This window comes from Zingiber officinale, chromosome 6A, assembly GCF_018446385.1.
Source record: "Zingiber officinale cultivar Zhangliang chromosome 6A, Zo_v1.1, whole genome shotgun sequence".
In the NCBI taxonomy this organism is placed as follows: domain Eukaryota; kingdom Viridiplantae; phylum Streptophyta; class Magnoliopsida; order Zingiberales; family Zingiberaceae; genus Zingiber; species Zingiber officinale.
The window spans coordinates 132,962,096-132,989,678 of NC_055997.1; the positions used below are offsets into that span (position 1 = coordinate 132,962,096).

At 37.8% G+C, this 27,583-nt stretch overlaps 3 protein-coding genes across 3 annotated transcripts; all 3 read left to right on the plus strand.

The window, feature by feature from the left end:
• Positions 1–4,471: 4,471 nt before the first annotated feature.
• On the plus strand, positions 4,472–6,146 carry LOC121994435. Its single transcript, XM_042548472.1, has 3 exons — positions 4,472–4,750; positions 5,282–5,464; positions 5,549–6,146. The coding sequence occupies exons 2-3, from the start codon at positions 5,381–5,383 to the stop codon at positions 6,005–6,007; spliced, it is 543 nt and encodes a 180-aa protein (XP_042404406.1). The 5' UTR covers positions 4,472–4,750; positions 5,282–5,380; the 3' UTR covers positions 6,008–6,146.
• A 1,733-nt stretch (positions 6,147–7,879) lies between these two features.
• LOC121998200 (ethylene-responsive transcription factor ERF003-like) lies at positions 7,880–8,789 on the plus strand. Its single transcript, XM_042552994.1, has 2 exons — positions 7,880–8,062; positions 8,208–8,789. Exons 1-2 carry the CDS (start codon positions 7,983–7,985, stop codon positions 8,560–8,562), a joined length of 435 nt encoding a protein of 144 aa, XP_042408928.1. The 5' UTR covers positions 7,880–7,982; the 3' UTR covers positions 8,563–8,789.
• A 28-nt stretch (positions 8,790–8,817) lies between these two features.
• LOC121998199 (COP9 signalosome complex subunit 5-like) lies at positions 8,818–11,662 on the plus strand. The gene is made up of 6 exons (XM_042552993.1): positions 8,818–9,281; positions 10,161–10,442; positions 10,526–10,673; positions 10,828–10,910; positions 11,155–11,235; positions 11,325–11,662. Exons 1-6 carry the CDS (start codon positions 8,877–8,879, stop codon positions 11,421–11,423), a joined length of 1,098 nt encoding a protein of 365 aa, XP_042408927.1. The 5' UTR covers positions 8,818–8,876; the 3' UTR covers positions 11,424–11,662.
• The last annotated feature ends 15,921 nt before the right edge of the window (positions 11,663–27,583 follow it).

A 27,583-nucleotide genomic window follows, 5' to 3' on the forward strand; every position in this document is an offset into this window, starting at 1 on the left:
AGTTTATTGGGATTGTTAAATATTCTTCCACCTAACTGAAATATAATAGTCTGCAAATCTTTATGTGAGTTGCGGTGGACATAGTGGCGGATCCAGGAATTAAAGCATGGAGGGGGATGATCACCATCTGAACTGAGCATGACCAATTTTTACGCGGAACAAGGGATGATATCTTCCATCTCAGCCGGTGGAACCCCATAATATTAGGGGTTCCACCACCGACAAGGGGGGGGGGGGCGATCACCAACACCGCCCCCTCCCTGGGTGGATATCATCAACGTGAACGATCTAACGCAATCAAATTTTATTTTTTTAATCTTTCTTATCAACCTGTAATAACTCTCTTATATCTCCTTTGATTGCATATAAGATGATGTTGATTTGTAAAAATCAACACATATAAATCAGTACCACCTTGGTACTAGTTTACAAACCAAGTATTGGTTTCTACAAATCAACACCATCTTGGTGCTAGTGCTGGTCTTTAAAGATCAGCACCACTTTGGTGTTGGTTTGTAGAAACTAGCACCAAGATGATGTTGATTTTACAAACAAGCACCAAGGTGGATAGTGCTAGTTTGGTAGTGTCAGCACCACTTTGATATTGATTTTTACAAAGCAATAGAAAGGCAGACGGTGCTAGTTTGGTGGTGGTAGCACCACCTTGGTACTGATTTTTACAAACCTGCATTAGCACCAAGGCGGTGTTGGTTTCTTCAAACTAGCACCACTTTAGTGCTGACACTATCAAACTAGCACCATCTACTTTAATGATAATTTCTATAAACCAACACCACTTGGTGTTGGTTTACGAATCAAGTACTGATTTCTATAAACTAACACCACTTGATGTTGGTCTTAAAGACTAATATGTTGGAGTTGGTATGTAAACCAGCTCCAACGTTATAGCTGGTCTGTAAACTAGTTCCAACCTTGTAGTTGGTCTTTAAACACCAGCATCATCTTTGTGTTGGTTTCTACAAACCAACATCAAGATGGATAGTGCTAGTTTAGTGGTGGCAGCACTATTTTAGTATTGGATATTTATAAAGTAGCATTATCTTGCATGCAATTAAAAGAGAGAGAAAAGAGTTATGACATACAGATGAGATAAATTAAAAATAAAGAGAGAAAAGAGTTATGATATACAAATGAAATAAATTAAAAATATAGATTTTAGTTGTATCATATCACGTAAGATATCATCCACCAACTATCTCGCTGGTATAAATAAAATATAAATATCAAAACATCAAGAGTACAACACGTGAAAATTAATAGGTCTTATTGTATCAGAAAATGTCAGATTAATATGAATTTACACTCCTATAAATTTTTCACTGTACACCTAATAAAAAAACAAATTGTTCTTATCATTCATAATACGACCTATTGTGAGTGGCTCCAAAAATAAAATAGGGTCAAAAGTTAAGTTGATATGACAGTCAAAATTAATGTGAGGTGGTAGTCAAAATCATGATATACATATCTGGATGAACTCCCTCTCCTTTGCAAGTCTCTCAGCATGCAGTCGATTGGACATACAAGGCTTTGCTCCTCACTTCTCCTGTATAAGTCTCTCAGCATACAACCAGTCGAGCCCTAGAGCCGGCCCGGTATACGGGACTTAGCTCCCCACTTCTCCTGTATAAGTCTCTCAACATACAGCTGGTCGGGCCTTGAAGTCGGTCAGATATACAGGGCTTAACTCCCCACTACTCTTGTGCTAGTCTCTCAGCCTACATCTGCCTGGTCCTAGAGCCGGTCTGACCTCCAAACTTAGTTCCTCATTTCTCCGGGGTGCGACTCCTAGTCTACATTAGCTTAGCCACATAGTCAGTCAAACCTATGGGGCTCGGCTCCCTGCTCTTCACATAGGCATGGTTCTCAGCTTGAACCTGGTTGGCTCCAGGCCGATCGAAGAAGTCTCTTTAAGAGACAACATTGTAAGAGAATTGTAACAGCCTATAAAAGAATATTCTATTACTCTCTTATATACAAAATGAAGTCTTCCTCTGCCTATAAAAAGGTTGTAGTACATCCTCCACTATCCAACATATTCTGATACCTGATATTCTCTGATGTCTCATTAATGCAAAAGTTATGAGAGACGGTATAAAAAGGGGGTCTCTCCGTTGGCCAGAGATGCTTACGTACATAGACTCACGTGCACGTACGTCTACGCATCGACACTACTGTTCTATTTTTCATCTTCTTCTTTATTTTTCGCTCGACTACTATTCTGACTCGAGCGTAGTTTTTCATATGCTAGGAATTCCCTCCCTGGTTCCCTCTCTAACATTCCTGTTGGCTTTGTCTATAGTGTACATAGGTCCACGTTAGATGATGGTAAGTAGGATTTTAATTTTATAATGAAAACCAAATTACATGATGTTAAGCCGCTCGCTACAAGTCCTTTTTGATTTATCATGATGACCGATGGAAAAATTACATGGGACTAATCATCCAAGGCTAATTAATGAAGTAACTGAGTTTATCATTTTGTTTTTCTAACTATTTTAATTTTATTCAGATGTTAAATGTTGTCGAGTATAAACAGATAACATATACCGACTTAGTTGGTAAGTTGTTCTTTTTTAAGTTTTATGAATATAATTTTGAATATATATATAGATATATGTTCATTGAGTTTAATAAAATTTTGATAAATAAAAAATGTATACCCGTTGGACTAGTTAGAGCATCAATCTGATTACTGATCGTTCTTGTTCCCTTAGTCACATAAAAAAGTGGACCTTCTCTCCACCATCAACTATTTCGTTGTGCGGCTGTGATGTTCCCCTCCGGCGCCTGCCGCCGTGGCGGAGAATGCCTTTGCCATGTCCACGTCCATCACAACTGCCAACAGCGATCGGCTGAAATTTTCCCAGAATTTCACCAACCTGCCTATTTTATAAGAGAACTATAATTTCATTTTGTCTCCTTTAATTTACTTTCAAGTTTGTTTTATTTTTCCTCATAAATTATTTTGTGAAAAATTGATCAAATAGGCCCTTAACATTTTGGGAATATTGAATTTGGGCTCCCTATTCGGATGTGTATAGTCTGGAATAATAAATCCTATTGCACTAAAATATTCTTTTTTGGACAATATTTTTTTCCTTTTGCATCAAAATAAATTTATGCTACACCAACAAATTGGTTAGTACAGTAGTAATTGAGAGAGATTTTTCAATAAATATGGATAGTTTCAATATCTTAGAATAGCACTTTTAATAAAGACTATCCCGAAATGAAAATTGCCTGGTGTATAGAAATATTCATCTTTTATATTTTTTCCTTCAAAATAAGAGCTATTAAACTCATTATATATTTTTAAAATATAAATGCCAATTAATTATCTATAATAAACCCATCTCGATCAAAGGTGCATTTCAATTATTAAACGGACATTGAGGAATTAATGCCTTCTCATAGCTTCTGTAATTAAATTTTTTATTATCCCTCCCTTTTCACTCTTACGTTTTTTAGCACCAATAAAGAGAGACAACGCCTAACCTAAGAAGACATAAAGAAGGTGCTTCTTAGCATGGTCCTTGCATTCTTTCACACCGAGTAAAGGTAAGCTAAGCCACGTCACTTTTACTCAAACCCAAAAATAGTTGCACAACATTGCATCGAGTTGAACTCTAAACTAATTCCATCATTTCTTAATGAACTAGATTTCTAGTCATATGACTACGTATATAATTAAGTGTCGTATTGCATCCAAACTACTCCCGATGTAGGGTTGAGCTGGTTAGTACAAGGCAGAGTTACTATTATAGAACAAGGGTTTGAATCTTGGCAAAACCGAGGAAAAAAAAACCTCCTCTGTATTGATCAACTATAGCTTCCTGATTTACCTTCACATAAATGGTTGTGGGGTCGACCGTGTGGGACCAAGGGCTGACCGTGTGGAACCGTTGGGTGGTGGATTCCACCTTTGACTACCATATTGCCATCCAAACCTAATTAATTACCTTTAGTCAAAAATATTTTATTTGGTACACTTGGTTTTAACAAGATGGAATAATAACATATATTTGTCACATAAACATGGTAAAAAGTTCGTGGGAGTGACATTTCCAACCTTCCTAGCTCTTGAATACTCATCCTTTGTCTCCAAGTAACATGGGTCCCTTCCACTAGTAGACAAAATGAACTAAAGAGCATAAGTATTGTTATAGTAATAAAAATATGAGAAAGTTAGTATGTCTTTATCCAAAGTAGTGGCCAACATCTAAACTTAATTTCACATGGTGGCACATCTCCTCATGGTGGGTCAATCATGTCTCCCATACTTGTTTTTTTAGGAAAAAAGGTTGTAAACTCATCATTTTTTCCTCCTCATTCAACTAAACTCAATTTTTCTTTCTTTTTTTTAAAAGAAGACTTCAATAGCTTATTCACAGTCTGATTTATTTATTTCTTTTGATCTTATTATCCATCTACTAGTTATTTAATCACCTCCACTTCCTCCACATAAATTAAGTCATGATGCATAGGCTTTTAGCCCAACTCAGTAGTCACTGTGTCGTACTTCAAGAGGACAACTCTAGTATTCTAATTGATGTTCTTGATTAGATAAGCATGTACGCCTAACTCACTGTAAATTATATGCAATTCTCTCTCTCTCTCTAGATTCTGTAATAGGACACCAACTGAGAGGAATCATGCAAATGATTGGTCCGTTGTTTGGAGAAAGAGAGAAAGGAAGATGATGAAGATGCATATCCTCTGGGATCAGGTAATGAAGAATTCACTGAGATTCATTTGGAAGTGTTTTTCGAAATCATTTTTGAGTTTTAATCCTATCTCCTTTTTTGGATCTCTCTCTCAGTTTGCTTTGCTTATTTGTTTATGGTTTTTGTTTTCAGAAAATTAACTTCTGGTCTGTGAGATTTGAAGTATATTGTTCATGTAATCTTACTAATTATTTGTGTTTTTGTTTTCAGGAAACTCTTGATTTCATTATTTCATGCTGGGTTTTGATCATCCCTTGTGGATTTCTCACACTGTACTTTGTTTATTATATATATATATATATTTTTTTTTTGTTTTTAGAAAACTTTTGCTCTCATTTTGACAACATTTCCATGCTTGCTTGCGCAAAGAATTCAGTAAGATTTGAAACTCAATATGATTCCTCATTCTTAATAATAATTTTTAAAACTATTTATCTTTATCATTTTACTTGTTATACATCAAGTTGTTTGGTTCAGGAATGATATATGATTTCTTAGGTACTCAAGATCATTTTTTTCATCCTTTTATTCAGGAATGGGCTCAAAGCTTCACCAAATAAACAAACTTTTCAACACCTTGAGAAAGAATAACAGTAATGTAGTAACTACAAAAGTGAAAAGGCTCCAATATAATGGAGAGACTCCTAGAATGCCATGGCAAGGACGACTCCTTAAGGAACACAATGCTGAGGCATGAAGAGATCTTCCGGCAGCAGGTAACGTTGCCCGTAGAAGAACTAACCGTGCCCGCTTTCCGATCGAAATCTTGAGTCACCAAGCTAACCAATGTCTGCCCGTAGGTGCATGAACTCCACCGCCTTTACCGAGTTCAAAAGATGCTGATGACCGAGTTGGGTAAGACCAGGCTCGGTCACACAAGGACTAGAAACTTTAGCAGTGCTGCTTCAACTTCAGAAACGAGTCATTCTTCTTCTCATTTCATTAATGCCAACTTGCTAAGCATTTGTCCTGGCGACCAATTGAATGTTGCGCGTGGCAAGGGCTTCAATCTCGGTCGGCCAGCCGAGGAGTTCACTTCCAAAGGGGAGAAGGGCGCCAGGCAGAAGATCAATGAAATGTGGCCTGGAGATGAAAGTGAAGTTGAGTTGACACTTAGCGTAGGATGTGGTGGCCATCACACAAAAGAACAAGCGAATTCTTCTTCTTCTTCTTCATCTTCTTCTTCTTCTGGTTTGGACAGGAAAAGGCTCAAGAGCCCCCCTTGGCTTATGCAGGGTCTAAATTTGAACACCACATGAAACCATACATAACAATTCTAGTTCTTGTCCTTCTTTCTTTCTTTCTTTTTCTTCTGGCATTCTTACAAAGATTCATGGTTTGAAAAGAGGACCTACAACATTGATGGATAAGTTTTTTTCTTGATTATGTTTGTTCTGCCATTGAGATTAAACTAAATTAATACTGTGCTTACTAATTATTCATGGATGGATGAAGCTAATAAATCCACCAGCTAGCAAATTAAACATGAGGTGGTTAATTATTACATTTATAGTTTATTTCTTAGCACCTTTAGCTAAACATTTAGTTGCCTATGTAAAAATAATAAGTTGATCAATTAGTTTGTCAAACTCAAAGCCAAAATGTTTTAAATCTAAATTGATAATAAATTCTCTCAATTAAGCTTATAAACTCATCATTTTGGTGGTACACAATGTCTATAAATTGGGATTTTGCTATCTCTCACATGAAGCCCTCTTTGAGATCTAAAATCTTAATCAATTACTATTGATACAAACAATCAGAAGCTCAGGTTAATAAAAGATTAATATTATTTTATATCGACTCTTTGACCTATCATATAAACATGACTTCCACAAGTTAGGTCATCTTGGTGATATATAGGAGCTCGTTTTATTCTTCTCATGATCACCAATCGAATGAAAAAAAATTGGATAGATCACAACTCTATATACTTTTAAATTAACCTTCAAAAATTACACTCTAGTTTATACATCCAACTCTCTCTTGAATTTGCACAAGAAAATTAAAGGTACTAATATTCTATATATGGCCAAGTTGGAAGTCCTTTTTTTTTTTTGGATAAGTTTGGATCACTTGTAACTCTATGATTCCTTTCGTCACCCACCAAAAACGTTCAATCAACATGCTTATATAATTAATTCATAACGCACATGCCCCTAAACTCATCACATGTAGTGCCCTAACTCACTCACTAAATGCCACATCCCTTGGGTCCCAATCCCCTCAACCAATCCCTTGGAACAGCCAAATCCTTTCATGTGCTCTCCTAATGCTTCCATGTGCCATGCTCACTTGCTTCTTCCTCAAACACTAGTTCAACCTAAAAAATAATAAAATCCAAAGAGACACAGGAAGAAGTCTCCTTCCAATTTAGCCAACTAACCAACAAAAGATTGTGTTTAAATGCCTTAAATTGTAGGGCATTCCATCTGTGGTCCTTCACAAGAACCCGACAACCCTACAACACCTCATATGAAAACGTTAAGTGCCTCATCTTCTCATGTTTCCCTTCCTCCAATACAAACATTTGTGACGTCCTGTTATATGTGTTGTCATATCTACATAGCCTGTGAATTTTTTGAAACAAGCATAAAAGAATGAGAGGAGGAAGCCAACACATGGGTCCTAATTTGTTTATCAAACTTTTTGTCATGAAAATTGGTTAATTATATCACCATATACTATTATAATTCGGTCTAGTTGTCTAGTTTTATCAATGAAGTTGGTTTATCAATGACTAACAAGAAAAATACCTTTGAACAATAGTTGTACACACACACACTCTCTGTGTTTTATACTTTTCTTGGTATCTTCATGGTACAGGAAAATGACCAACTTCTTACATATCATTGTAAGAAGTCTATCAAAGAACAATAGCCATATTACAAGTAGGATCAATTTGATACGAGTGGATGAAAAATTGATTGGAGGGCAAAAGATATTGATGTGGTTATTGGCCACATCTAGGCCATGGAAGAAGCAATATCAAAACTCGATATCTTAATTAGAGAGCAATGTGATGTTAGGTGTTAGATTTGGAGCTTAGTGGGCACAAGAAACAAAGGAACAAAGATGTCCCTTGGTTGGCATTATAAATATAGATAACAAGGACTTCTAATTCAATACTACAAACTATAGCTAGCAAAAGTGTTGATCATTAATTTGCATACCTCGAAGACTTGTTCTTGCCTACCCTTTCTTCTTCATTTAATTCCTTAGTTGATTTTGGAGATGCCAAAGTTTCAAAGATTTAGAGGAGTGAGGCAAAGGCATTGGGGTTCATGGGTCTCTGAGATCAGGCACCCCACTCTGTAAATTTCCTCACTTTTTTATTATTTTTATTTTTTATAAATAGTATGTTCAGTGAAAGTTAGATCAGATTTAATTCCGTTCCAAGATGTTGTTCTTGATTAGATTATAATCATATTAAATATATTATCACATTTGAATGGTTAGAAAGACAAGGATATGGTTGGGCACATATGAGACAGCGGAGGATGCGGCGCGAGCTTACGATGAAGCGGCTCGGCTCATGTGTGGACCAAGAGCCCGAACCAACTTCCCCCTTGATCAAAACTCATGGACCTCAACCTTCACGCTTTCACCCGGGCTCATGGCGAAGTTGGAGAAATGTTGCTTGCCATCGTCATTACAAGGTGATGGCGATAGATCAGGGAAAGATGAGAAAGGCAAGCACAAGCAAATAGTGGATGATCAGTACATCGAGGAGATGATTGAAGAACTGACCTATAATGGTTCTTTCGAGATATCTACCTCTAAATGGGTTTCTTCTCTTGTCACTCGTGAATGATTCGAATTCAAATGGTTATATATACTTGTGAATGAACTGTAGTGGTATATTTTATTTAGTGGTATTGATTGTTGTCTTGATTATGTGGTTAGTTTGATACAAGTAAAATAATGATCTAAAATGAGAGAGTAAATTCAACTTAATTACTACTAAATTATGAAGCGAAGAATCATGGGTATTTGATGGGCCCAATTAAGTGGGCCTTCTAAAAAAGTAACCGGGCCGAAATTATGGCTTCTACCATTTAAATAAGGCGGCTTCATTCATGGCAGCTTGGGTCGATCCCAGATTGACGAACCCTAGAACTAGAAGCCATGGACTCGTCGTCGTCTTCGGCGTTGGCGAGACAGACATGGGAGCTGGAGAACAACATCGTGGCGGTGGATGGCAGTTCCGGGGCAGCCGGCGCTGATGCGGACGCGATCTACTTCTACGATGAGGCGGCGCAGGTCAAGTTCCAGCAGGAGAAACCATGGGCGCAAGATCCCAACTACTTCCGTCGCGTGAAGATCTCGGCACTAGCGCTGCTGAAGATGGTAGTGCACGCCCGCTCAGGCGGAACCATCGAGGTCATGGGCTTGATGCAGGGGAAGACCGAAGGCGATACCTTCGTCGTCATGGATGCCTTTGCGCTTCCAGTGGAGGGCACGGAGACCCGCGTCAATGCCCAGGCTGACGCAAACGAGTACATGGTGGAGTACTCGCAGACCAACAAGCAGGTGAGGTGTCCCCTTTTCCGTCCCCCCGATAACATTCATTCCTACCTAGCATTTTCTTTCTTTTTTCGTGTGAATGTAGAATGAATTTTCTTAGTCATTGTTCTTAATTCATTTAAAATTAAAGACAAGTACTTGCAAAGTGCATCTCAAGTTTCTTCTTGTTATTTGTTCTCTGTTATCTGTTATACGAAAGTTAATTCCTTGGTTTGTTCAAGTATATGACATGTTTTATGTGGATAACTCGTATTTTAGAAGGTCAATGAATTTAAAATGTGGGCGAATGGACTTGTCTTTAATTTTTCATGTTCTTGGAGTTATCACCCTTGATTTTATGAGAGTGTTTTTTGTGTTCTGTTTAAATTGGTTTTGATTAACCAAATAAGATATTTTAATTGTACATTGTCATATGCAATCGCTATACAGTCAGCTTCAAATCCTGCCTTTTATAAGGTTACGATGGTTCTTACTAAAACCAAGCGGGGGTTATTTAAAATCCATAATTATTGACATGACCTTATACTGTACTATACTGCACATTGCATACTATACAGCTCTTTCCCAAACCACTTAAAAATATTCCTTGTTACTAACAGAAGAAATAAACTTCAAGCTCTCTCCTTATTTAGTCGATCTAAACATGTTGGTTTGTAAGTGATAACTTATCGTTACACAAATATGCTCTTAGTAACTGCTTAGCATATAATTGAACTTTCCATGTAATAAATCTATAAGTTCTTTATTATGCTGATGGTCATGAGGTGTATGCTCACTTTTCTTATATCGCTGTAACTTTGTATGTCACACTATGCACAATGCCATGTTTTTAGTAATATTTGTCTTTCATATTAGTTTAAGTTCTCTTGTATGGAAAACAAATAGGCTGGACGGTTGGAAAATGTAGTGGGCTGGTATCACTCCCACCCTGGCTATGGTTGCTGGTTATCAGGCATTGATGTGTCGACGCAGATGGATAATCAGCAATTTCAGGAGCCTTTCTTAGCTGTTGTAGTTGATCCTACAAGGACTGTCTCAGCTGGAAAAGTGGAGATTGGTGCATTTAGGACATATCCTCGAGGATACAAACCACCCGATGAACCTGTGTCTGAATACCAAACCATCCCACTTAACAAGATTGAGGATTTCGGGGTTCACTGTAAACAGGTACAAAGTTTTGAAGCACACTTTCCTTTGTCTTGGGCACCTACACGCTTATGCACTTATATGTATCCTCCACTTTGGTGCAGTATTATGCATTAGACATAACTTATTTCAAGTCTTCCTTGGATTCACACCTCCTGGATCTACTCTGGAACAAGTATTGGGTCAACACACTGTCGTCTTCTCCTCTACTTGGAAATCGAGACTATGTTGCCGGTCAAATTTCAGATTTGGGTAAATTTTACTCTATGATTTGTGTATTTTAACTACTACATAAATTCTCCTATATGTGTGTTGATCTCCTGTGCCATTTTCTTCTATAATATTGCAGTAAGTATTCTCTGTTTAGTATACTCTTACAGAGATCTGATCTAGATCGTGATTGCAGTGGAAAAGCTGGAGCAAGCTGAAAATCAACTGGCTCATACACGATTTGGATCCTTTCTTTTGCCTTCACAACGAAAGAAAGAGGTTTCTTTTTCATTTTTTATTTGCTAGGCACATCCTTTATGTACGTTTTAAATACGTTCATTGGATATCATACCCTTGATTCTGACTTTTATGAATTCATGCACAATTTCCTACTAGAACTTAGAAGTAACCGTACATAGTATTGTAACTTGGATGTGTCTTTCACAAATTTATGCACAATTTGCTACTAGAACTTCTTGTATGCTAACTTGAATGTGACTTTTACAAATTTTTGCAATTGCAGCCTGAGGAATCTCAACTGACCAAGATAACACGCGATAGCTCCAAAATTACCGTGGAACAGGTGCACGGTCTCATGTCTCAGGTAACAACAATCTAAACCAAGTTTCCAGTACTTACTTTGTCTGGCATTGAACTACTTATTGTAACTGTTTTGCTCATCCTTCCATTTAGGTTATCAAGGACATTCTCTTCAACTCTGTTGGTCATTCGAGCCGATTACGCGCTAGCCTTCCTGATTTGACTGAACCGGAACCCATGGTTGAATCTTGAAAGATGGGAAACCAATGCACCCTTTCGTTCTTATCGCAATACAACTTGTTGAAAGTTTTGTATGGCTTTTTGTCGTCCTCTTATGCGTAGGATGTCTTGGCGCCTGCAACAACTGAGAACAGTAAGGTATCAGCAGGAGGTTATGTCAGCTACTTCCCTGTTAATGTCTGATGCTTTACAAGTTGTTTTGGTTTTTTTATGGCTAATTAATTTGAAAGTTATATAGAGCTTAAAAGTAAGTAATACGTGGAAATAGTTGAAGTACAGGTCAGGTCTTGTAGAGATGTCCAGGTAATCGGATAAGGAAGCATTAATAGATGATTTTAATGAGGAAACCTGAATACTAAAGGTAAAATAAAAAAAATAATTTAAAAATTATAAGGAAGCATTAATCTTAAAATAAAATTTTAAAAAAATATTTTAGTCAATTTTTTAATTCAAAATTAAAAAATAATAATAAAAAATAATAGATGATATTTATTATTTTTTTAGATTTTGAATTTTAAAAAATTAATATTTTCATATATAAACTCCTAATTCATGAATATATCTCAAATATATTATAATATTTCATAAATATTTAAATTTATTTTATTTTTAATTTTTTTACTAAATATTATAATCCAATTAGGAAGTATGAATTCTTGAGATATTTTTTTTTTAAAAAAAATAGTTTATAAATTATAACTCAATTAGCATGAACCTTAAAAATAAAATTTTTTAAAATATTTTAATTATTTTTTTAATTCAAAATTTTAAAAAATAATAATTAAGAAGAAAAAAAAATGTAAAACAGTTGATATGTTGTGCAATGTGCACAGTTATGTTGTCCTGGATATCATATATATATATATATATATATATCACCATTTGAACTTTGTTACATTCAAAATGCTTTTTAGAGTTTAGAATTGTTGAAAATGCATTTTAGAAGTTTTAAAATTCCTACATTTTCACCTTTAACAACTAACATCAAAATTTTATTTTATTTGATGAAACAAGTGGTGAATTATGACATACTCTTAGAGTTTATTATTTATTAAAATAAAATAATTAATAAAATGAAGAGGTTGAAATTTAGAAGCAATTTTTTTAAGGATAAAAAGAAAATTTTCAAAGAGCGAAAAAGAATATATATATTTTTAAAAATAACAGAATAAACGCCATGACCATAGGGCGGGCTTTTGTTTTCATACTTATTGGGCTATCATAAATGATGGTTTAGGGTGATGAAAATTATCACGAGTAACGATAAAGATAGCCTGCATGATTAGATCTTTTAGTTAGGGTGACAAAATTTTAGATGATCTATTTATACATCACAAGTTTTTAAATAATTTTAGAAGTTTAAATGTGAGCTATAAGGCGAGTTAAAATGATTATTTGTGTGGCAGAGTTGCAAATGGTGAAACAAATATAATATATTTTTACTAACTAAAAAATTAATTTTCACAATGCTCACATTTTTCATTGATAAAAAGAATTCATTAATTATGATTTCATTATGCAAAGCTAAACATTAGAAACAATAAGCGTTTTCCAAGCCAATATTTTCCCAAAGTAAACAACCCCCTCCTCAGTAAAAAGTTTATTCTTTTTTTAATGGTTATAAATTTAGAGAGGATAAATTAATAGTATACTTTTGAGGATATATAGCAAAATTGAAAAAAATAATAAAAACGGTTTTAAAAAAAGAATTATAAATTTTTAGTATATTTTACAGCTGTAGCAACCATTTGTCACTTACAAATTTCTAACAAAGAGAATTAGAATAGAATGTTTATTTCCAAGACTTTTATTTTAATTTATAGATTGAAGAGTGAAAGTAGGTGTACTGTCAGCATATAGCTAAGAATCTAATATTATTCCTAGTCCAATTAAATTTTTGATTATGCTAGAAAAAAATCAATTATTTTAGTAGTCAATTTTCAGGAATCAAAATAATAATAAATAAATAAATAAACTGAAAAATATATACCTCAGCTGTGTACTTGCGTAGGGCACATACATGATATGATATGCACTAACCTTTTCCGATTAATCTAAAATTTGCATATATATTTTTTTCTCTTTTTATTTTTAAATTTTATTGTGATTGTATGAAAGCATGAGGAGTAAAGTACAATAAACTTTTAAAAGTTGAAATCTGATTTCACCTACTAATTAAAATGATTGATATATGTTAAATTATTTTGTTCTTAAGTTCAAAGTGTGTGAAATGGGGTTTCACAATTTACTTGTGCCGAGTGGCACATCACCAACTGCTTTGTGGCAATTCTGTCACTGTACATACTGCTGGATGCCTCGATTTTTCTCTTTGTTCTGGTTATGAGGTCGCTTGCACGCATGCACAAGTGTCTTCTTCTAGCAAAGCTTTTTCTTTAAAGGGGACGCCACATTAGCGGTTTTGAAAGGCGATTTCATACTGTCTAAAAGAGCATAAATCATGAGACAGGGTTTCCTCGTGGCGGTGCGATAGTTAAGGCATGGGATGTTATCATATAAGGTTTTGGGATCGAAACTCGGCGTGACCGAGTATAACCTCCCCTATGTCTTGACCATTTGCACTAGGGGACACTAGGGGCGAGCGAATCGTCTTTTTGCCACATAAATCATGAGACAGGAGACGTTTACTCTAGTGGGTAAAAGACTATTGTGTTTGCTCCAGTATTCTCACCAATTTGTCTTACAAGTAATATAGAAGAGCTAAATTATGTTAGAACTGTTATGGTCGATTTATAACTAGAGGAGAGATGAATAGTTCGTCGTATTCGTTGTCTTGATGCTTCGTGATGATCTGTAGCGGAAAAGAATTCGAAGCAAATACTCACAATGCTAACAAGAGGATTTACCTGGTATTCATCTCAAGAAGAGGTGACTAATCCAAGGATTCATACACGACACTTACTCCACTAATAAAACTCTCCTTCTTAGTAACTGTCGGAGGTGGACAAACCTCATACAACACACACACATACAACAACTCAACAAAAGAAGAAAAGTACAATGAATACAAATGAAAAACTCTCTTCTTACTCACTTGTTATTTGTAGTTACCTCTTGAACCTTAGAAGTGCACGAGCACTTATCCCCAAAAGCTTCCAAGAACTGGCGAGAAGTGTCAGAGAAGATCAAGTGAAGATCGGGAAGAAGGATTGTCGCGTTTGAACGTTTTGTCGCATTTATATCTGCACTTTTAGGGCTTCCAATCGATTGGGGCTCCTCCCAATCGATTGCCATGTCAGATCCCAATGATCTCGTCCGTCTAAAATCTGCATCCTGCGCAATGGTCGTTTCCCAAGCGATTGGACAGGCTTGAATCGATCGGCTGATCGATTCAAAGCGCCTCTGTGCTCTTTGCTGGAAAAGCCTGGATCGATCGATTGATCGATTTAGCTTTCTCGCGTCACACGTGATTTCCAACCCCCAATCCATCTCAATCGATCGACTGATTGATTGGGGAGACTTCTGTTTGCACGATAAACACCTCCAATCGATCAATCAATTAGGCTGCTGTTTATCGCAGCATTCTCCCAATCGATCGGCTGATCGATTGGGCTTTGATCCAATCGATCGACTGATCGATTGACCACCCTTGACTTACTTAAGTCAAGCTCAAGGGTCCCCAAATCCAACATTCGGCCAACTGTGACCTGTTGGAACTCCTCGTGCCTAGCATTCGGTCAACCTTGACCTACTGGGACTTCTTCACCAAGTGTCCGGTCAATCCTTTGACCCACTTGGACTTTTCCCCTTGTGCCAAATGTTCAGTCAACCTTGACCCACTTGGACTTACTGTCTCGTGCCAAGTGTCCGATCCTCTATGACCCACTTGAACTTCCACCAGACGCCCAGTCACCCTTGACCCATCTGGATTTCCTCGTGCCAAGTATCCGGTCAATCCTTTGACCTACTTGGGCTTCCTAACACCAGGTGTCCGGTCAACCTTGATCCACCTGGATCTTTACGTGCCTGGCTTCACTCACCATGTATTTCCATCTGTCTAGCTTCACTCACTAGGATTTTTCATCTGCCTAGTTTCACTCACTTAGCTTAAACTATCCAAAAAAGAGGACTAATGAAGGTCTTCAGACAGAAGATCAAGCCTACTTAGTAAAAAGCTAGACTTGAGAATAGCTCAATAAGACCTAAATGGAGGTCAAAATAGATGAGTTAGAAGCATTGCATTACATATGTTGCAAGTGACTAAGAATTGAGTCAAGTGTCTCACGAAGAATAAATGCAATCATAGTCAACACTCCAATTAAACGATTACAGCTATGTCTTGATAAGGTTGGAAGACCAAGGGATGTATACTTCTTAAGTCGAGTATCTCTCGAAAAGTAATACAATCTTGGTCAAGCATTCCAATCAGATAACCACAGCTTTGGCTCGATAAGATTGGAAGACCATGAGATGTATACTTCTTGAGTCGAATATCTCTCAAAGAGTAATACAATCTTAGTCAGCACTCCAATCAAATGACCACAACTTTGGCTCGATGAGATTGGAAGACCAAGGGATGCATGCTTCTTGAGTCGAGTATCTCTCTATAAGTAATACAATCTTGGTCAACACTCTAATTGGACGATCATAGCTCTAGTTGAGTGAAATTGAAAGACCAAGTGATGCATACTTTCTAAATTGAGCACTTTTTTTTGACAAGTGTAATTGTGATCATCATCTTGATTAGATAACCACAGTTTTAACTCGATGAAATCAGAAGATTGGAGTTATGAAGACTTGCTTTTAAACAAGATTGAGGCCCTTGAAGTGTTTTATAAAATACTAGAAATGTTGTTAGAAAATTCAACTAAGCAAGATCATCTATGGTGATTGAGGGAGAGAATGTAGGATATTGCTTAAGGAATGTTTCTCAAGGAAGAGCAACATTCTAATAATTGACTATATCACATTCACCTCGATTCAATAATGGTGGCTTAAACATTAAGGAGATGATAAAAGCTATGCTGATAAGTTTTGGGTTTATCTTGAAAATTATGAGAAAAATTATCCTCTCGGTAAACCACAAGTCCTAGTGAGATAGAAATGAAAATCTCTATAAGACATTGAAAGGTCACAAACCTCTAATGTGGGGGTTAACCATTATGCCAACATATATGATACATTATGGTATATAAAAAATCATGACAGGGGCACTAGTATAAAATTGTAAGTTTTGAAATGACTTAATACCATTAAAGTAGTAGATCTCTAGTAGTAAAATCTCCATTGAATATGGAAAATTGTGCGGATCCACTAGACCTACCAAGAGATCAATTATATTGCATGTTTAGGGGAATGAGTCTAAAACTCAACATTTAAAATGAGTAGTGGTAATCCAACTATGATGACTGGAGATCCCAAGATCATGGTTCAAAAGGAACAACTAAGCTACAAGATTCGAGGCACCTAAGAATAATTATTTCAACTCATTCCAGGAGACAAAAAGTGCAACATGTGAAATGAGTAAAGGATGAACAAAAGTTCTTGATGATTCCTATATTATACCGTAAAGGGTATAACAGGGTATCGTAGGACACTCTTATAGGAGATCACCTATATAAATGTGAAGACATGTCGCTTCAATCAAACACTTATGAATCCCAAGCTTTGTCTATGGCTAAAACGGACACGATAGAGAACTAGTAAAAGCCTAGGGGGTTATTGTGTGAATATGATTGTCTTGGTTTATACCAACGACTGAACAATTCAAGACATAGTTCATTGGGAGTCAAGTAAATCTAACCATATTCCACTATAGAAGGTTCAAAACCACAAGCTACCTTTCCTGATGTAATAATCTTCTGATGAAACTCTTATTTGAGACTTGAAACTTATCCATAATTTTCATTCATATGGGAGATTGTTGGAAAATTAGTTTGGTGACCAATAGAGATAAGACGACTATTTCGTGAGTAGACCATCGTAAACTAATTTCTCGAGTGAATGAGAAATTAATGTTTAATGAAAGGTTAGTCTGATATAATCATATGAACATTTGATTCGCATACAAGTTGGATTTATTGATGAACGCTAACTCGAGTATATGGAACCATTGAGAGTATAAAATTATAATTAATTTCATTGGTTAATTTATTAATTGATTAAAAGATTAATCATTATAATATTAATTAATTGATTAATTAATATTTACAATAGATTAATTAAATAGTTAATCATATTAATCAATTAAATTAATTAATCATAATGAAAATATTTAAGTGAAAAGGTTTAAGGGAAAAGACATATCTCATATCCTTTCACCTCTTAAAGAAACCTTTCACCTTTTGGGAGTAACCCTTCATCTCTATAAAGCAAACCTCATTCTTTCCACTCAATACACTCAATTTTCAAATTGTGAATTCTCCTCCTGAGTTCTCATCTCTCTCTCCTCTCTTTAGAGTTTTAAGGTTTCAAAAGTTCAACAGGACTCGAAATTTGGAGTGCTCCTATTTCGAGGTACAAATTATTGTATCTTGGGAGACGATTGCTAATAAACCGTAAGCACCTGGACAGGGTAATATTTGTTAGAGCAATCTAGGTACCCTAAGATTTGATGTTTGGGCAAAGGTTTAAGTTAGATTTATTGTTGTACTTGATATGCATTGTGAGTGTGTATGATGCATGTACAACAAGGAAGTCCAAGGGTGATCTTTGTTAGAGTGTATACTAAAAGCCTAGCTTTTGTATAAACATTTATTTAGAAATAAAGAATCACAATGGTCAAATATCTACATTAATTTGTTAAATGTAATTTGTTCAATTAATTTATATAGTAGACTACATGGTGTGTGGTGTCACACACAGAAGATCATGTTGTCGGTTCTTTATAAATTATAAATAGTTGCTCGCGATTAAGATGGAAAGGAACAAACCGTTGAAGTAGTCGTAGTGTAATTAAGTATTAGTTTATCTTAACTAATAAATTACACTGATACACTCCAAGTGTATTGAGTAGGACCATTTTAGGTAAGTTCTTTTTGTACTTACTTTATAAAAGAACTAGACCTTAGTTATTATGGAAGTGTGTGCTCTTAATCCTAATATAATAACAAACACATATATTTAGTATTTATTTCTTTGACTTATCAATGAGTGAGATTTAACTCGATAAGTCAATAAGCCTGATAAGTTGAGAAATGATATTACTTATAGTGTGTGTTGTTGATTATAGAAGGAATCTGTGTCCTAGTTATCTAGGTTGAGAATGCCCCCAAGAGGAGCTCATAAGGATTGTCAGGTTAAACCCTGCAAGTGGACTTAGTCCGACATGACAATGAAGTTGAGTGGTACTACTCTTGGAGCTAGATATTAATTAAGTGAGTTGTCAGTAACTTACTTAATTAGTGGACATTCGTTATCTTAAACACAGGGAGACTAATACACTCATGATAAGAAGGAGCCCATAATGTAATTTGGGATTGGTGTGATAGTGCAATAATAGCTCTCTAGTGGAATGAGTTATATACTCAAGCTCATCGGAAGGCCAAAACCAATTTCTCCTCTAGGTCCCTGTCGTAGCCTCATTAAAGCCTCAAGTCCATCCAAAGAAAGACCCATCTTGGTGTCCAAGAAGGGGGTCGGTCCATTGCTTGGTGACCGACCATCATATCCTCTTAAGGGGGTCGGCCCCTTGCTTGGTGCCCAAGCAAGAGGGGGCCGACCACAATAATTCAAACAAGGAGGGGTGTTTTTAAATTTTTTAAATCTTCTCTTTGTAGAAAACTACAAGTTTTAAAAGAGAGATTTTAAATTTAAAAACTTTCCTTATTTGAATTAGGCCACATATTTTAAAAGAAAGTTTAAAAGTTTTAAAATTTTCATTTTTTAACCATCCTCATGGTTTAGAAAAAAAAAGGAAGAGAAGTTTTAAAATTTAAATTTTCTATCACCATGTTAAAAAAGGAAATTTTATAAGAGAAGTTTTTAATTTTAAAACATGGTTTAAATTTTTAAAACTTTCCTTTTTTAACTCCTACTTTAGGAAATTGAAAGAGAACTTGTAAAATTTTATAAGAGGATTTCTTCTTGTAAAATTTTATAAAAAAAATATATTTCCTTCCTTATAGGGGTCGGCCACCCTTGCTTGGTGCCCAAGCAAGGGGTCGGCCAATAGGATTAAATCATCATCCAATCAAATTAAAATTAATCTATGATTGGTGATTGATTCAATCAAGAGGAAAGAAAAGGAAAAATAAAAAGGGAAAAGGAAAAACATGAGGAAGATTTTAATTTTTGTAAAAAAAATTTCCTTATTTTCCTTGGGCAAGTATTATAAAAGAAGGGGAGGAGAGGCTTCATGGGTTAATGAATGTTTTTTTCTCTTCTCTCTAGTCTCCTCCTTAGGGTCGGCCCCTAGCTCTTTATCATGCTAGGGCCGGCCACATATTGCTTGTGGTTTCCTTTAAGTGGTCGGATACAAGAAGGAGGAGAAGGAGAAGAAGAAGAAGAAGAAGAAGGAGGAGGCATCTAATTCTTGTCTCTTGCTTGTGCTCTCTCATGATGGCCGAATCTCTCCCCTTCCCTTTCCCTTGCTCTCTTTGATTCCTAAATTGGTAGTGGTGGCCGGATTTTAGAGGAAGAAGAAGAAAGCTCTTTGGGTGGTGTTCATCTTGGAGGATTGTCGCCCACACGACGTCCAAGGCGGGGCGAGAAATACGACAGAAGATCTCGAGGTTATTAACATATAAAGAGAAGGTATAACTAGTAATTTTCTTCCGCATCATACTAGTTTTTTTTTCTTTGTATGAATTTCAAACACAAGAGGCATTAGATCTAGTTTTTCAAATTTATTTTTCGAGTTTGTGTTTTCTTTGTTTTTCGAATTTGTGATTCGATTATTTTTTTTGGTTAACCTAGAGTTATTTAAGGAAATTAAATATTAGCTTTCCTTAAAAGGCTTTGTCTAGGCGGTGGTGGTTGCTCCCATATCCAAGAAGATCATGTGCCTCACCATGCAGTCCTGGAAGCCAATTTTGGAAATTAATATTTAATGGAATTAATAACATAGGTGGATTTGAATTAATAGTGTTAAGCTCCGCTTGCGATTAAAATCTAAACCATTAAGAACAGATAAGTTAAATTTGAAATCAATGATGTTAAGTTCCGTCTGTGATTCCTAATTTAACTTCTAAAGAACACAATAGGTTATTTAAGGAAAGGTTCGACACTTGTACAAAATTTTTGTACAGTGGAACCGGTACGTTTTCCTATGACTAACCAACAATCTTGGCAAAGGAGGAAAATCCAAGGATGAGTTTTGGCGGTGTGAGTCCAAGCATATAGTCTTGGCAACATAAGTCCAAGTGTGACTTGTCAATGGATGAAGTCCCGGAGGCGCGACCTCTTGGCAAAGGATGACCCGACAACAATGACAGGACTGATGGAAGCTCTAAAAAACAAGACGTAAAGGATGAGGAGACATCTGAGGGACGCAAGGCTGATGAAGGAGGATAGAATACTAGGTTTAGGTTGGTCGAGCGAGGACAAGTGTTGAGTGAATGTACTCGGGGGTTAAGTCCTAGAATTAGGATTTCACTGTAGTGTTACTGTAGAAGTACTGTACCATTACTGTAGCAGTCGACTGATGTTTTCATCAGTTGATTGGTGCGGTCGACCGGGCAGTCGACTAGGAGTGAATAGAATGCTTCTGTTCATTCGGTTAGTGTGGTGTAGTCGACTGCTCTGTAAGACTGATCCGGATCCCCAAGTCTCGGGATCAGGTTTGACCCCAGGCGGATTGGTAGACCGATCCTCGTGTTTGGTTAACCGATCAGGCGATCTCCTTTTATCCGATCCGCCTGATCCGCTCGCTCCGCTTTGATCTGGTCAAGTCTTATCCCTGGTTCAGTCGACCAAAAATATGATTCGGTCGACCGATCCCCTAGTCGAGCCGGATCCATTCGCTGGAAATCTGATCTGCTACTTTGGGGGTTCGATCGACCGATAACTCGGTTCGGTCGATCGATCCCGGTCAATTCTAACCCTACACATAAAGTGTTAGAAATGTTCTCCTGCAAAACAGAGTTAGAGTATAGCAGAGAATATATAGGTAAGTAAATTGACAGTCTTCGAACTATCCGGTTCTGACTTTGGATTTCTGATTGAAAACCCTAGGTCGAACCGACGCCTACTGTTCCCTCTTCCGGGGAACGCGTCCTCACCTACTCCCCTCAGGAGAGATTACTTGATGCCAGTCCGGTCCTCCAAACCGACTGGACTTTCTGCCTAGGGTTACCACCCCCTAGGACCTAGGGTTACCACCCCCTAGGGTTTTCTCCACCTAGGGTTACCACCCCCTAGGACCTAAGGTTACCCCCCTTAGGATTTTCACCACCTAGGGTTACCACCCGCTAGGACCTAAGGTTGCCGCCCCTTACGGTTTTCCTCCACCTAGGGTTACCACTCCTTAGGGTTTTCACCTTGCCTAACCGCAGCTAGGACTTTTGCCTAAGAGCACTTAGGTCTTTCCTGCAATCTCAATCAGACACATGAGATAACAAATAAGCTTAACTTTGCCTCCTTTGCCATTATCAAAATTTAAGTTCGATCGTCGGATGCTTCCCGCACATTGGACTTTTGCCTAGGGTTTGAACGGATTCAGTTAAAGATTCGGTATTAGTCGCTTCTCTAAGAGATGTTACCTCCTTTAGAAGCGACTTGATCCGAACATTGGACTTAGCTACTTTACACATTAAGTAATTAATTAAACTGTAAAAATAATTCATACTTACAGAGGGGTTTGACCCTTCAGAAACGGATACAGATCCGTGGCTTCTCTCAGACTCGGCTTCCGATCCGTCCTCGCTTCCGAATTCGTTGGTGTAGTCCCGGACCGTCAACACGAGGAAGCTTGCCTGCTCGAGTTCTTCGTCGTCAGACTCCTCGGAAGAAGACTCGTCCCACGTTGTCTTCAGGGCCTTCTTCCTTCTTGGCTTCTTTGGATCCTTCTGGTTCGGGCAGTTCGCCTTGATGTGCTCCTTCTGATTGCACCCGTAGCACGTCACCTCGAATTTCACTTTCGAGCTTGGTTGGGATTCTTTGGACTGGATGGTCTTTCTGACATCTTTTTTGTTGAAGCCCTTCTTTCTGTAGAGTTTCTTCACCAGGTTGACTATTTCGGTTGTGAGCTTGTCGTCGTCATTGTCCGAATCTAGTTCTTCTTCTGACTCTGATTTGGTTCTGTGTTTTATTTTCGATTCGCGCACTCTTCCTGTACCTACAATCAAAGCCAACCCTTTCTCGGTCGGACGTGCATTAACTTGCTCATGCAACTCAAATTCGGAGAATAGCTCATCTAATTTAATACAGGAATGGTCCTTAGATACCTTGTAAGCGTCTACCATGGATGCCCACAAGGTGTTCCTCAGAAAAGTGTTTAAGGAATACCTGATGATGTCCTGGTATCTACCTTCTGTCCGATCGCATGAAGTCCGTTGAGTAGGTCTTGTATCCGGGCGTGGAGCTGGCTGGCCGTCTCACCTTCCTGCATTTTTAAGTTCTACAATTTATTGAATAATAAATCATGCTTGCTTACTTTGGTATCGGAGGTCTCTTCGTGAAGCTCGATAAACTTCTCCCATAACTCCTTGGCGCTCGAGAATGGGCCGACGCGGTTTAGCTCCTCCTTTGTCAATCCGCACTGGAAGGTGCACGTTGCTCTGACATTTGCTTCCACCTTCTTGATTAATGCTGGATTCCAATATTCGTAGGGTATTGGTTTGCCGTCTCTGTCAGTCGGTAGTTCAAACCCGATCTTGACCATCATCCACATCTCGAACTAGATCTTCAGGAAAATTTCCATCCTGCCCTTCCAGTAGCCGAAGTCTTCGCCAGAGAAGAGCGGGGGACGGACTGTGCTGTAGCCTTCTTGTTAGGCTATTTGAACACTTGCACACGAAAATAAACGAAAAGATTGTCTAGGACTTGATCCTAGATTAGCAGTGTGGTATAAAGGTAAAAACAAGGTGTAATCTCGAGTGGTATTGCACCAACTTCGAGACAAATCCGATTACGAAAGAATTAAGATCAGAAGACGACAAGAGTACCGATTCCAATCGACTCCGAAAAAAATGAAATCACCACGATAAAAATGCTTGATTAGTGGTTGCACCAAATCAAAGCGACCCCACTCTGATACCAATTGTTGGATTGAAAGCGCTAGAGGGGGGTGAATAGCGCTCGTGGCTTTCACGCTGATCCTGTCCGAACGCTGAATCAATGGACGCTGGACACGTGGCGCTCTCCGAAGTGCTGACGTAGATCTCCGACCAGTCGTGTGGACCTCCGGCGAACCTGCAAAGAAGTCAGGCCGGGAAGGGGTTCCCGGCGACGACCCTCCGACGCTCAAGTCAGGCAAGAGGAAACTAAGAAGTGGCTTCGAATGTATGAGATCGCGTACCTCCGGTGAAATATGAAGGCTCTTATATAGAGCTGTGGGGAGGCTCGTGCACACCTACCGAGGTAATAGTCCCCCTAGGGTTCGAATGTATTGTTGGTGCGGGAAGCATCTAACGATCGAACCTGAGTTTTGATAATGGCAAAGGATTCAAAGTTAAGGTGTGTTGTGATCTAACATATTGAATGAGTATTTCAGAAAAAGTCCTAGCTGCGGTTAGGCAAAGGGAAAACCCTAGGGGGTGGTAACCCTAGGTCATAGGGGGTGGTAACCCTATGCGGAAAGTCTTGGCAGGTCGATGGCTTTAGGCAAAAGTCCTAGGGGGTGGTAACCCTAGGTGGAAAGTCCTGGTGTCGCGAACCAGGTGAAAGACTGGACTAGCCGGGAAACGGATGTCCAGCAGAAAGTCCGGAAGCGTCGAGTGCTGAGCAAAAGTCCAGTCGATCTGGAGGATCGCACTGACAACAGGTAAATCTCCTGAGTGGAGTAGGTGAGGACGTGTTCCCCGTAGAGGGAACAGTAGGCGTCGGGTCGACCTAGGGTTTCCGGGGGGAAACCTGAAGTCAGACCCGGACAGTTCGAATGCTGTCAAAACTTTCATTATTATCATTCATTATGTTTCTGTGTTAACTTTGTTTTGCAGGGTATGTGTTTGGGACTAACACATTTTGCAGGAACAAAGGAGCAAGTTACAACTCAGATGAACAGTGTCCGAGGCGCTCCATGGAGCTTGGAGGCGCCTCGGGGAAAAGCCAGTGCAGAAGGTTGGAGGCGCCTTAGATGAAGTTCAAGGCGCCTTGGGTCGAAGGTTGAAGGCGCCTTGAACTGGATGAAGTTCGACCAAGTCTGTGCTGATCTCCGCGGGTGACTCAGCCTGTTTAAGGCGCCTTGAAGGGCTTCAAGGCACCTTGAACACCCTTTATAAGGGGTCTCGAGCAGCAGCACCAGAATAACGAATTCCAAGCAATCTTACGCTACAAGCTGCTCTAGAAACACCCAGAAGTGCTGTTACAAGTCCCCGACAACCCGGAGCTTCAGATTCTGCTACTTTATTGTTGTCGGTATAGTTTGTTTTAGTTCTTTCAATTGTAATATCTTATTGTACATTTTACGAGCTTATAGTTGTTGCCCACGGAAAGCGATCAAGGATCGCGGGCCTTCGAGTAGGAGTCGCCTTAGGCTCCGAACGAAGTAAAACTTCTTGTGTCCCTCTGTGATTGCATTCGTTATTTCCGCTGCGTATATTTACTTTGATAGTTTTACGATTCCGATACGATCAAAATAGCCACGAGCGCTATTCACCCCCCCTCTAGCGCGTCTCGATCCAACAATTGGTATCAAAGCAGGGTCGTCTTGAATCAGTGCAACCACTATTCAAGATAATTTTCTTTTCGTGGTTTTGTTCGGAGTCAATTAGAATTTAGCCTCATAGCTATATTCTAATTTCTTTTTACGAATCGATTTTTTTCCCGAAGTTGGTGCAACACCACTCGAGCTCGTAATTATTATTATTCTCTTCCCACACTACTAATCCAAGGCTCAGTCTTGGAATAGATCTTGTTGTTTTTTGTTCTTTTAGATCTAAATGGCCCAACAAGAAGAATATAGCACCGTTCGCCCCCCACTATTTTTCGGAGAAGACTTCGGATATTGGAAGGGGCGAATGGAAATATATCTAAAGATCCAGTTCGACACCTGGATGATCGTCAGATCAGGACTACAACTACCAACTGGTACCGATGGTAAGCCTACATCCTGTGAAAACTGGGAGCCCGCATTTATCAAGAAGGTGGAAGCCGACACCAAAGCCACCTGCACCATCCAATGCGGTCTGACCAAAGAAGAGCTCAACAGAGTCGGTCCATTCTCCTCCGCAAAGGAACTATGGGAGAAACTGATCGAACTACACGAGGGCACCTCGGAAACCAAGGTAAGTAAGCGTGATTTGTTATTAAATAAACTATACAATTTGAAAATGCAGGAAGGCGAGACGGTAAGCTCTTTGCACGCCCGAATTCAAGATATCCTGAATTCTCTACATGGAATCGGGCAGAAGGTAGAAAACAGAGATATAATAAGGTATGCCCTTAACTCATTCCCTAGGAGTACACTATGGGCATCAATGGTAGATGCCTATAAAGTCTCTAAGGATTTGTGTTCCTTAAAATTAGATGAATTGTTTAGTGAATTCGAACTCCATGAACAGACTAATGCACGGCCATCCGAGAAAGGGATTGCTTTGGTTGTAGGAACCAGTCGAACACGGGAATCAAGAGGACGGCGAAAAGTTGAATCGGAATCAGAAGACGAATCCGATTCAGAAGATTCAGAAGATGAACTGGCTGGCGAATTTGTGAATCTTGTAAAGAAACTCGACAAGAAGAAGAAGGGATTCAACAAGAAAGATCTGAAGAAGGCAGTTCAATCCAAGGAGGCCCAATCAAAGACAAAATTTGAAGTCACATGTTACGGGTGCAACCAGAAGGGTCATATCAAGGCCAACTGCCCCAATCAAAAGGAAGCCAAGAAGCAAAGAAGAAAGAAGGCCCTAAAGGCAACCTGGGACGAATCTTCTTCGGAGGACGAAGACGACGAACTCAACCAAACAAGTTTACTCGCATTGATGGCCCGGGACCAGATCAGCGAATCCGAGAGCGAGTCAGAAGCCGACTCTGAGCAAAGCCACGGATCCGCATCCGTTTCCGAAGGACCAGACTCCGCTGTAAGTATTCCTAGACTCAATAATTTAGTCAATTATTTACTTCGCAAATTAGCTAAGTCAAATTTGAAAATTAAGGCACTTTTAAGAGAAATAACCACTCTTAAAGGAGTAACTAACTCAAAATCTTTAACTGAAGATTCAACTCAAGTACAACGACTAGAGAAAGAAAATTCAAATCTGAAAAATCAGTTAAACAAATTAAAAATTACTCTAGAAAAGTTCTCTCTGGGTTCCAAGAATTTGGATCTAATTCTTGGGACACAAAGAGCTGTCTACAATAGAACTGGGCTAGGATACAAAAGTAAAAAGAAATATAAATCCTATTTATCTTTAATAAACAAACAAAGTAGTAAATCAGTCCAAGCATGGGTCCCCAAGTCCAAATTGATCAATCAAGTTGGATTTGGTCAATACTGGGTCCCGAATGATCAAATATACTACCTCGATAGACCACATCGAGGCCGTGATCCAGGGGGAGCAAAAAGAAAAACGATACTAAAAATAAAATAAATTTAAAATTCAAAATCTAAATTAAAAATTCAAAATTAAATTACAAAATCTAAATTTAAAATTCAAAATTAAACTATAAATTCAAAAATTCAATTCAAAATTCAAAATTAAACTATAAATTCAAAAAGTCAATTCAAATTCGAAATTAAACTATAAATGAAATTCAAAATTCGAAATTAAACTATAAATTCAAAAATTCAATTCAAAATTCAAAATTAAATTATAAATTCAAAAATTCAATTCAAGAATTAAATTATTAATTCAAAAATGAAATTCAAAATTCGAAATTCAAATTCAAAATTCAAAATTTAAAATTATAAATTCAAAAATTAAATTCAAGAATTAAATGAAATTCAAAATTCGAAATTAAATAATTAAATCAAATTAAAAGGAAGGCTCCAGATTATCTGCCACCTCCGAACTTAATCTACCCGAAATGGGTAAACAAGAGTAGACTACCCGGAAGGGTAATTAAGGATAGATTAAAAAAAAAATTAGATTTACTTTGAAACTTAGTACTGGTGAAAT